This window comes from Echinops telfairi, unplaced genomic scaffold, assembly GCF_000313985.2.
Source record: "Echinops telfairi isolate 266 unplaced genomic scaffold, ASM31398v2 ScPeMD7_7469;HRSCAF=8507_0, whole genome shotgun sequence".
Classification (NCBI taxonomy): domain Eukaryota; kingdom Metazoa; phylum Chordata; class Mammalia; order Afrosoricida; family Tenrecidae; genus Echinops; species Echinops telfairi.
The window spans coordinates 40,472,910-40,484,525 of NW_022111372.1; the positions used below are offsets into that span (position 1 = coordinate 40,472,910).

Sequence of the window (11,616 nt, forward strand, 5' to 3'; positions counted from 1 at the left end):
CTCTCTGGGACTATTTGAGAGATCCCTGGGACTGCCCAGTCTGTGGGCTGCACAGTTGATGCCCAGCACCCCACCCCCCCACCCCCCGACCTGCTATGTGCAGAAATGGAAGCTGCTAGTTCCCACAGAGCAAGTGTTGCTGTCGTTAGTCTGAGATGCTAAAAATAGTGAGAGGGAATGGCATTTATCCGGAAAACTGGGAACGATGATTTCATAGAGAATTCAAATAGTTTATTTGCATGATTGAACATCTTGTATTCAGCAGGGTTCCACATATCTGAGAAGAACATTATTTGGGGGAAGAGCAGGATCCCCTCCAGAGAGACCCTCTTCTCTCACATGCTGGGTGCTTAAATGTCCACCATGTCCAGCAACGTGGAGAGATGCAGCTCGGAGGCGACCTCCTCCTCCTTTGAACTCTGGATAAGCCTTTCCAGGTGCTTGAGCCGCTCAGTCAGAGACCCACTCTTCACCTCAGATGGCTGCACGTGCTCTCCTGTACTTTTGCTCTGTTTGAATTTAAAAAAAAAAAAAAAAGGTAATTTTGGGAAGGCAATAAACCAAGACCTATTTTCTTTCTGTGCAAACACTAGACCTGGCTCACATTAGGAACCTCTGGGCCCACCAGCCTTGGCACCCACAACGCACCTCCCTCCCTCCCCTAGCACATACATCCATCACAAACAAGTTCCAGGATCAGGCATTTTTACCAAGCACGATGGCCAATGGCTGTTCACACTTTACCCTATTAATCTATTGCAATGATTTAAAGATTCCTGTTTGGGGATCATTACCTTGTTACCCCTTTTATGCTATATAATCAATGCTGACTTAAATATTTTATTTCAATTTTTGTTACTATTTGGCTGGTTTTGAACAGAATTGGCGATTCAAAGGGTTGAAAAGGTTTAGTGAAAGTGTAAACGGTATGTCACTGGTGTCTCCTTTTCTCCCCGTTGACTGAGGGACGACCCCCCACCCCCACCCGGGGCAACCCTCCCAGTCAGCTGAGGGCATACTTTGTGCCAGCTCAGTAGCACCCATCTGTAATGAAAACTCATATTTTGCTCTGTTCACCCCTCAAGGAAGGATGAGGAGGTCGAAAGAGCCTGGGCTTTGGCAACAACTGACCTGCCTTTGAAAGGCAGCCCAGAACTGGCCTGCCGGAGAGTCTTGGTGAGGCCGTCGACTCTGTGAGAGCTCCTTCTTGTGTCACACAAGACCGGTCCCCAGAGGGAGGCCAGGGGGCTGCCGTGGTCAAGATAACCAGACTCTACAGAACTGCCTCCTGCCCTCGACACCAGGCTATGGAGTCTGTCCCCATGTCCTGCTTTTCACAAGCAGACTCCAGGTGAGCCAACTCTGCAGTGACGCAGGAGCCCTCTTGGTGCTGCTGGGGAGGCTTGGGACTGCTGACTGCAATCCAGCCCACTAGCTGCTGCTTCTCGGGAGAAAGATGAGGCTGTCTGCTCCAGAAGAGATCTGTGGGAAACCCTATACAGTGATACCTCGATTGTCAAACGGCTCCACGCTTGAACTTTCCACTACTCAAACAGCGTAGTTCAGAAAAAATCTGCTAGGTGTACTTAACTTTGCTAGTAATCAAACCAAAAATACAACTTGAAAATATCTGTATGGGCTGAGAATACATGACGGGCCTTCTCTCTCCGTGGACCCAAAGGGGTGCTGCTTCAGTCTAAGTGCCATTCTAGCTCAGTCGACAAGAGTGCTGGTGTTAGTGTGTTAAAACATCTGCCGCTGTGCTTTTTGTGTGCGCTTTACTTGCGTAAAATATTATAACCATGGCTCCAAAGAAAGTTGTGATACTAGTATTAAAGCCAAGGAGAAAACTGAGCACCACAATAGAGTTAAAGAAAGAAACTTGGAAATTTGAATCAGGTTGCCGCTCGTCTGACATGACAGCTGAAGACATGGCTAAGTCAACATTATCAACATTTTTAAAGGGGGAAAAAAGTGGTTAAGAGTGGCTAGTGTAGTGAAAGGTATAAAATCGTTAACATGGAACCAAGAGAATAGTCGGGCAGTATCAGCTTTCTTCACCTCACTAGCTTATGCACCCATTTTGTCTTCTGCGACTGTGTTGGAAAGGTGAGCATCACAGAATGCCAGGTTACTAGAACAAAGTGTTCTTGCGTTGAGGGAGTACTTGAGTAGAGCCCAATGTTCACCTGCTACCTGATTTTTCTTTTTAAACACTGAGCATTAACTATTTTTATTGTAGTAAATACATGTGTAACAAAAACAAGAAACCATGAACCCAGACCACGGAAAAGGATGCAAAGTGACTGTGTCTGGGTGATCAGAAACAACTCAGTGGTGGTAGCTTATCCACGACAGTGATATTCCAGAGGCTAAAAGCCTCCACGGCGAAGTTGTGTCATCTGGGAGTCTGAGAACACTTTATTTGGTTTTCCATGATTTCTTTTCTTTTCTTTTTTTTTAGTTTTCCATGATTTCTTATGGGAAAAATTCTATGTTCCATTCTCAAACTTTTCGGTGTTTAAGCATGAATTCGGAACAAACTGAGTTCGACAACCAAGGTATCACTGGAGAGGGTGCCTCTGAGGGAGAGCTGACTTGATGGCAGTGGGATATTTTGGTGTGTACTATCTGTAGCCCCGGTGTTGTAGTGGTTACATGTTGGGCTGCTAACCTCAAGGTCAGCAGTTTGAAGTGACCAGCTGCTCTGTGGGAGAGAGAGTTGTAGTCTTGGAAACCCACAGGGGCAGTTCTACCCTGGCCTCTAGGGTCGCTATGAGTTGGAATTACCTTGATGGCAGTGAGTTTGGTTTTCGACTAGCAACGACAGATGGAGCTCAGGAAGTTTAAGCTAATCACTTATTATCATGATAGCATCAACCAATGCTCCTCTCCCCACTCCACTCCTTCAGTACAGGCAGTCTCTGGGTTACTTCTGAAGTGTGTCCAAACAGATGCGCATGGTTCTTATTTAGTGTTACAAGAGGGCTCAGAGCCATTTCTATGATTTATAAAGGTGGAGATGGTCTGTGATAAAGACCTGGTTCAACTGCATCACATTCAAGGGCACACCGGAGTTGACCAGAAATGGAATGTCCCTGCTGCATTCATAAGCTGGGGAGGCCGTTCTGCACACTGCCTTCTGACCTGTGGACTTGTACTTGTGGAAGTGTTCGCTGGTTGGGTAATGTGAGGCAGAGACACCAAAGTCTGAGGAAGGTAGAGGGGAAGGAAAGTTGAATTTGCAAATGCTCCCGAGTCTTCAGACAACCACCGCTGAAGCTGATCTTCAAACCTGAAACAACATGAAATCCAAGCAATTCAGGACCACCCACCCATCAGGAAGCACAAAGTTCACTGTGCGTATTTTCCTCCTACATACAAGGTTGGGTGGGTGAGTGGGTGTGTGTGTCAAAAAGTTCTTGGAAAATGGGAATTCAAACTAATGGAAAATTTCCAAAGTTTTTGATGACCCCTCCTTTTCCTAACGGTAGGACTATGTTACAGCAACTGAGGAGAACTGTACTTTTAAAAATGTAGTATTTACCTTTACAAGCCCAATTTGTATTTGACGAGACAAGTGGCATTCATCCAAAGACTTCTGCTTTTATGCTATTTAGAATCAGTTATTATCCATATTTTCTGTTTAGCTTTCTTTGGTTACATGTATCTTTGGTTAATTCTTATCTCTTGATGGACTACTCAAAGTACGGATTATTGCTTAGCCTTTAAATTTTACTAACGCAAATATCTAGTGTCATTTAATCAACTTCAAAGCAGTCTGCTTCCATAATCTAATCTCATCCTGCCAAAGGCAGAAATCTGATTCTAAACCACTGAACTGCTAAAGAACCTGCTTTAAAATTCATGACATCAGCATTCTTTCATCCAACGCCATTGCTGAGCCCCCACTGAGTGTGAGGCAACTGTCCAGACCCTAAGGACACGGTAAAATCCCAGCAGGGGGACACTGCACGGCAGCTCACGGTACAATGGAGGAGACAGAGTTAGGAGACACAAGGGCCGCAGGACCGACGGGGATGACACTGGAGGACAGGGCAAAGGCTTGGGGACGGGAGGGCTTCGAGGGAAGAAGACACTGAGCAGAGACCTGAAGGAGATGTGATGGAAGCCTTAGGGATACAGGCTGGGGGTCTAGGTGAGGGTACAGAAGGTGTGGCCGTGAACAGGCTTGAAGCAGCAGCCGGAACAGGGTAGCAGGGGTCCAAGAGAAACGGGAACAGATCCCATGGGACCCTGACAGTTCACAAGGGGCATGCCTTTGCTATTAGGTGGCAAGGAAGTGAGCTCCAAAGTTTCCAAGCCAAGCAGTGCCATGCCTCTATCTTGAGAGGGTGCCCTTGCCCTGTCTGGGCATGAACAGGCCACTCCTGTGGTAGCAGCTGGAAGGAGGCCGTGGCCTGAGCAGAGGGCACTCATGGGGTCATGACCAGTGGTCTGAAACCGAGTATATTCTGAAAAAAGGCTGCCTGACCTGTGGAAGACAACTGGGTTGGCTGGAGGCGGGGGACAAGGGACAGAGGTGGGCATGAGGCCTGGACAGTGGGAAAGATGGAGCTGCCGTCCGTCACTAAGAAGGTCTTGGCAGGGCGGGGGTAAAGGTCAGGCTAGGGGAAACTAGGGATCTGGCCTGGAATGTGTAAAATCTGAAGGGCCTCTTAGAACCCAAATAGAACCTCCAAGAGGCGGCCAGAGAGCCTCATCAGAGTTCAGAGAAGAACTCCGGGCTCACAGTGAACACTTTAGCTGTCAGAGTCTGATGCAACTTCAAATCTACAAGACTGGGCACAATCACAGGGAGTGGGTCTCATGAGAAGTGGTGTGAGACAATGAGCAGAGGTGTGAGGCGGGGCTGGGAGGAAGGGGTGCCTGGCAGCTGCAGGATGGACACCAAGGAGACTGGAACTTGAGTGCTGATTGTTGGGGTGGGGTGGGGGCCGTCTCACTCTAAGGAAAGCAGAATGATGGTAGTGGCCAGACAACACAGGACTGAGAGGGAGCCAGGCCCTACATTGGGCCCCTACAGGCTCCAGGATGGGGACCAACTAGGGAGGAGACCCAGGCCCACAAGGGGGTAACATGGCTCAGTCCTAGGAGGCTGCAGATATGGCAGGGAGGATGCCCTCGCTGCTGGTAAAGCCGTAGACGTGGCTGTCAGGTGAAAGCATGGGGGAAGGAGGACCTGGGGGTGGGCTGGGACAGGAAGAGGAGCCCTGCAGTGAGCAGGAAGTGAGTGATGTAATGGTCCCACCCAAAACAAACAAGCAAGCAAGCAAACTTCCTGCCAGGGAGTCGATGCCAACTCCACAGGGCAGGGAAGAACTGCTCCTGGTGTGTGTCCGAGACTGTTAACTGTTCACGTGAGTCGAAAGCCCCATCTAGCTTCCGAGGAGTGGTGGGTGGTTTACAATTGCTGACCTTCGGATTGAATCCCATGCCAACTCATAACCACTATGCCACCAGGGCGCCTTATGTTCCTATCACAGTGGGGCAACCCACCCCACCCACACACACATTCCACTAGAACACAAACGTGGTTGTCAGTGAAGATAAGGAAAACTCGTCCGATGGGCTAATGGACCGCGTGACCATCAAGATAAAAAGTGAGATGATGTCTGGCTACCACTACCAACTGCTGACTAGGAGACCACATTACAGGTCCTGGATAGAGAGGAAGGAAAATGTGGATGAGAACTCAAACCTCGGAGACGAGGCTTCCTGGTCGCACAGACTGTGGGACCTCAACGGCTAAGGCCCCCTTCACGTCTGCAAAGGGACTCTCCCCAGTGGTTTGATTTTCTTCAGCCAGTAACACTGTGAGTCACGCATCTGAGGCCATTGATCTGAGCTCCAGAGGGCGCATGTACCCAAGGGCAAAGTCCAGAAGGGTCAGGGAAGGAGGAGGAACGGAAGCAGGAACCAGGAAGGGAGTGGAGTTAAGTAGCGGTACATTGTGGGGATTGCAGTGAATGAAATGAAACAAAATGTGTATGGATTGTGGAATGTAAAGTTGAGTATCTGCTCTAAGATTTCACCTAATGCATAGTGAAAACCTTTTAAAAATATGTTTAAGTTGTATAAATACATAAACACTCATGTTGATAAACTGCATGTTCTTCTGATACCTCAAAAATGAGATTTAGTGTTCTTGACACGATGTATGTATGGACTGTGATAAGAGTTGAATGAGCTCCCAATAAAATGATTTTTTAAAAAATGAGATTCAGGACTCTTCTGCTAAAGTTTTAAAATAAAGACAGATTTTTAAAACCGTTCAACAAATGAAATGGATTTTAGATAAGACATTCAAAAACACATTCTCCAGGGTACAACCCCTGCCCTCAGGAAGCTTCTACTTTAAGTGGGTCTGACTGGCCTTCGTTTTCAAACAAAATCACATCACCCTCTCCCAGCCCACCGGTGGCTGTCAGCACCATCACTCTGTCCTATGCACCAGGCTGTGTCACCAGCACACCGGCGTCCGGTCTGTCCAGAAGCCACAGTGTAAAAGAAGTGGATGGTGCGCACTCACCTCCTGCTCTCCTCCTTCTCCAGCAGGAGGCTGCTGGCCAGGCACTGGGCGAGGCGTTCTCCGGCCGAGGCTCCACAGATCAAGTCCTCTGTGCGGGGGACACCCTCTTTCCAGCCAGCCGCAGGGCTCTTCTGCTTCAGGTGGACGTGAAGTAACGTGGTGGGGAAATGGTTCACAGAAGGGTGGAGAGACTTGACCCCCAAGCTGTAAGCACGGTTTAAAAGTTATAGTCAAGAGAGCAGAGGCCCCTCACCCTGGCATCGCATCTCCCTGCGCAAGCAATGCCCACCCCGGGGCCCAGGTGCCATTTCCACCCCCGCTTGCTCTGTGGACCTTACTTAGGCTGCCACAAGTTTGTGCTCCAGGCGGCAGCTGTGGGTTTCCATCTCGACTGAGTCCTCTGTCCTGCCCACGCTTAAAGAGGCCCTCTGTTGCTTCTAAGCAGGGGTCAGACTCAGCTTTTATGTGCCGCTCTTAATCCTCCCGGGAGTCATGTGTGTACACACAGGGGGAGGGGAGCTGGTGCCTTCTCTCAGATGCAGGTACCTAGCCCAGAACCTAGAACCTTGCTGCCCCACAGTTCACACTTGACACGGCCCCTGTGGTCCGCAGGCTCCATTCTCGTCCAGTTGCCTATTGCAACATGGCCAAGTGCTTTTGAATCCCAGAGCATCACTACATGCTTTGATGTACGGCAAGGCAGACTCTTCCTCACTGTTACTCTTTTCAAGCACTTCGCAGTGGCTGCTGATGAATTTTACAGTGAACGTATCTGGTTCCAGGAGGAAGTCGGAGTGGAATTGTTCCTGCTCTGTGCGCCTGCCCTCCTCCCCACCCGCTCTGTGCAGTTGGCTTCGCACACAAAGGGGGCACCCTCCCATCCCGGCCCACGTGTGGTGACCTTGTCACAGCTGTGGGTGTGAGCTCCCTATGCTGCAGGTCCATCTCACCCATCAGTTCAATGAACCCTGAAATACTGACAGTCTGCTGACCATTTTAGGCCAAGGACGTCCACTGGGGAATGAGACCTCCCCCTACCTCTCTCCTCGGACTGTGTGCCCCCATCATGCCCTGCTCAGTCAAGGGGAAACCACTCACTGTCTGGAAACAAGATTCCCTCCTGCCTCCAACAGCACGCTCTCCCTTAAACCCTTGCCTGCTCAGCCCAGGGCAGGACCGCACTGAGGGGGTGTGTGTGTTCGGTTTAACCTGAGTGGGGATAAGGACTTTTCCCCACACACTCAAGAAGAGCTGAGAGGTGGGTAGACTTTAAGAAACGCTCTCCACCCAGGCTCGTCCTCCCGGGAGCTCAATGAAGCCCGGCGGCACCGTGCTGCATCCCCCCGGCCTTTCTATGGCGGGGTTATCGTTATGTTCTTTGCACAAACTTCTCTGTCAGGTAGGGCAGCAAGGAGGATCCCAGAGGAAGAAGTGAGTACACACACGCACACACGGATCTCACCATCCCTGGCTCCTCTGCAGCTCCTTCTGCGTCTGGGTCCTGGCTTGTTCCCAAGACAAAGGGACTTCATATTTTTTCAAATGGTTTTTAAAAAAATATACACATATCTGACCATCTTCACTCACTGCCTCTAAAGAAGCAACACAAAAGCACGTCAGAAGAGAGCATGCAGAGACCTCTGCCTAAACCTACAGCTCAGGCCAACCTTCTGCGCAACCTGAGCTCCCACTCGCTTTCCGACTCCCAGGCCCAGGCCAAACTTACACTAACTGTCCACCGCCCACAGCCCAGTCATTCAGGCAGGCTGTGTGGACACATGGCTTGGTGGCCTCCCTCTGTCTGGGACCCACAGCCCATCGGACCCTTGTCAGCCCTCCCAGTTAATCCACCAGCCAGGCGGCAGTGCCTTAAAGAGATAGGCAGGCGGATGCAAAGGGCCAAGAGCTGCCCACCTGAGGAGACAGGGAGACGGGGAGGTGCCCAGTCCCGCAGCTTGTGGTCAATGCACAGGGCAAGAAGGTCATCCCAGGGGATCTCGGAGACGGCGGGGCCCGACTCTTGGCCTGCTGTGGGGCTCTGGCTCCTCCACTTGCTGTAGGTCCTGCTGAGCAGGCGCTCCACCTGGGACTGGAGGACAGGCTGCGTCTGGCACGAGCTGGAGACCTGAGACACGTACTGGAGGATCATGGCGCACACGGGGGTCCAGGGCGCTGGGGAGAGAGGGCACGTCAGCCACTGAGCGAGTGGCCTGCTCCCTTGGTGGAGCTGCCACCTGGGGCAGCCTCCCTGACTCTGATGCTACAGTAGCAGCTCATCTGGGAGCTGTGGGGCAGGGTGCCACCTCGAGCAGGGTTAACTGGGGTGTCCTGGCCACAACTCAGCCACATAAAGCACATCCCCTAAAAACATCGAGTGCTGACCAAGAACGGAGTGGCCTCTAGGCTGCTCAGGGCTCGTGCCAGCCAGAAGACCTGCAGGGCACAGCAGGACAGCCTTGTGAAGAGGAGCCATGGACTCAGAACAGTCATGGGCAGCCTCCCTTGCCGCCTAGCTGCAGCTCCTCCCAGGATCCTCCACCTCCCCTCTAGAGGAGCCAACAGATGGTCAACCCCAACCAGGCTCATCCTAACTGGTCGAGAAAGGGTGGGCAGAGTGGGGGAAGGGGCATATACATGGGAGACAGGTGTCAGGGGTAGAGATAAGCACAGCCCCCCTCATACACAAGGGCAGCCTGGCAGAGGACACAAACTGTACACCAGAGATCAAGATACCAAGGTAGCTTCCTTTCCCCACCAACCCCTCCCGGCTTCCCTCAGCCAAGGCTCGCACCCCCAGGCGGTGGGAGGTCCATCTGCGGGATCTGAAAGGCAAGCACAGCCTGCTTTAGCCAGGCCAGGTGCTCCGGGCTATTCCAGTGTAGGTGGGGCAGCAGCTGGCTGCCCCCGACCTCAGCAAACTCAGCTATGGGCCAGGACAGTTCGCAGAGCTGCTCGAAGGAGGCCACCGAGGCAAGGAAGTGCAGCACGCTGTTGAAGAGCTCGATGACGGCCCCAGGCTCCTGCGAGGCCAGGCCGGCCAGCCGCCGCTCCCGCCGGTCGTGGAAAAACCGGTCACTGAACTCCCGCGTAAGCCCATCCTCCACGTAGTGAGTGAGCGTCTGGCAACAGAGGTCCAGGGTGCGGGGGCATCGAGAAACCAGCCATTGCACTGCCTGTGAGACCTGAGAAGGGGAACGGGCAGGCAGACCTTCAGGTGGGATTCCTCAGGAGACCAGCATGCACTGCCCACTGGTCATGGCCCCACAGCACCTGCAGCTCCCCTCCGCTCAGGGTCAGAGCAGGAGCCACATCTCCACCTGATTGTTCCCCGCTGGACACTCCAGCCAGAGCCACCTCCTTGGCCTGTGGTTACTTTCATCTTCCCTATGTGAACCTCAGCACAGAGACCCTCTGTTTAAATTACCGCTAGTTGTATGTGTTACAGCCACCCTAGGAAGTTTACATTCAGAAACAAGAGCTGGCCATTTCACACAAAGTCATCTGTTGCAGGTGACAGGACTCTCTTTTACTTTGATGTGTGCTTTGTAGAATGTCATCTGTATGGCACAAGTTAAACTTGCACAAAGACACAACTCATGAGACAGCACAGGACAAACGGAGAATATCTGCTGTGAAAAGGGGTGAGAGGATACCTTAGCTGTGCCTCGTAAGTCACTGATGGAATCTGGGATCTCAATGACGGTGTAATCAGAGATCAGCTTTGCCGACACCAAATCCTGCAGCATCAGGCCTTTGGGAAAAGAGCCAAGTGTCCCACAGTCTGCAGGGGCGTACACACAGACACACACACATATCCATGCAAGTGCACGCACATACTACCTGCAGAAACACACACACACACACACACAGTACACACTAGCCAAGGACACAGCTCGCCCACTGCACCTGGCTCACGTGGCAACGACGCTGTGGGCATTGTCCAGGCCTCCTGAGGGCTGGGCTCCACCCACTCCCTACCCCCTTCATCTCATAAGGAGGCTTCATCCACGTACCATCCTCCACGTCCCTCTCAATGGTGTCGCTGCCCAGGCTGGGTATGAGAACGGCCAGCGGCACCTCGGGCAGACAGGGCTTGACCTGCAGGAGCTGCTTGAGCTGCAGGAGAGCCGACAGCCAGTACACATCTTCTTCTGCCTCATCCTCACTCTGCACTTGGGCGGGCAGCAGCAGCAGCAGCCCACTGGCACCCAGGAGATCCTTCTGCGCCTGCACAGCATCTAAGGCGTGGTCACTGAGGGCGCCGGACACCACCTGAAACAGCACCAAGCCCGTCAGGACAAACCAAGGGCACCACTGGCACAGGTAAGCCCAGTCAGAGTTGCGATGATACACCTACCAACGTCATGGCCAATCCCCAAGCCCGGGAACAATGTGCCAAACAGTGCACCAACTCATTTAACCTTGACAGCTGAATCTTACAGAAGGCACAGAAAAGGGTAACGAACCATGGCAGCTGACGGAGGAGGGACCTGCCACTTGTAGGGGCAGAAAGAGAAGCAGCTGTCACTGGCCTGGGTAACAGAGGAAGCCTGCTGGTGGGGTGGCAGGTAATGCAGGAATTGGCAGCAAGGGGGAGTTCAAGTCATGGGGTGCAGCTGCAAGTCAGGCAGGGACTCTGACCACAGCCCCTGGTTGCTTCAGACACCAAGTCCTCATCAAGCCCAAAGTCAGGTGTGTGTGGGGCGAGGGGCAGGCTCTCTATCCAGCAGCAACCCTGGGAGGAGGCTGTATGAGTCCCCCAACCAGCCTGAAGGAAACACCCAGGTCAGACCTCTGAGGTCCCCAGCAGGCTATCTGGGACTCCTGGCCCTGTGTACCCCTGGGAAAACCACGTGGCGGGGGTCATACCATCTAGACCAGTGGTTCTCAACCTGTGGGTCAAGACCCCTCTGGGGGTTGAACGACCCTTTCACAGGGGTCACCTAAGACCATCAGAAAACACAAGTATTTCACAATATATAATTAGATATTGTTTTGTGATTAATCACTATGCTTTAATTACATTGTTTGTAACAATGGAAATACATCCTGCATATCAGATA

General features: G+C 51.9%; 1 protein-coding gene across 1 annotated transcript in view; it reads right to left on the reverse strand.

Annotated features, from left to right (window-relative positions):
- Nucleotides 1-209: 209 nt before the first annotated feature.
- LOC101660092 (minichromosome maintenance complex component 3 associated protein) overlaps nt 210-11,616 on the reverse strand; it is a 33,355-nt gene continuing 21,948 nt past the window's right edge. Inside the window, exons 22-29 of the mRNA XM_004697277.2 lie at nt 10,567-10,825; nt 10,207-10,304; nt 9,345-9,735; nt 8,468-8,725; nt 8,016-8,145; nt 6,554-6,757; nt 3,148-3,295; nt 210-509 (exon numbers count right to left, since the gene is read on the reverse strand). Of these exons, the coding sequence (XP_004697334.1) occupies nt 351-509; nt 3,148-3,295; nt 6,554-6,757; nt 8,016-8,145; nt 8,468-8,725; nt 9,345-9,735; nt 10,207-10,304; nt 10,567-10,825 (1,647 nt within the window). The 3' untranslated portion in view covers nt 210-350. The remainder of the gene's footprint in view (nt 510-3,147; nt 3,296-6,553; nt 6,758-8,015; nt 8,146-8,467; nt 8,726-9,344; nt 9,736-10,206; nt 10,305-10,566; nt 10,826-11,616) is intronic.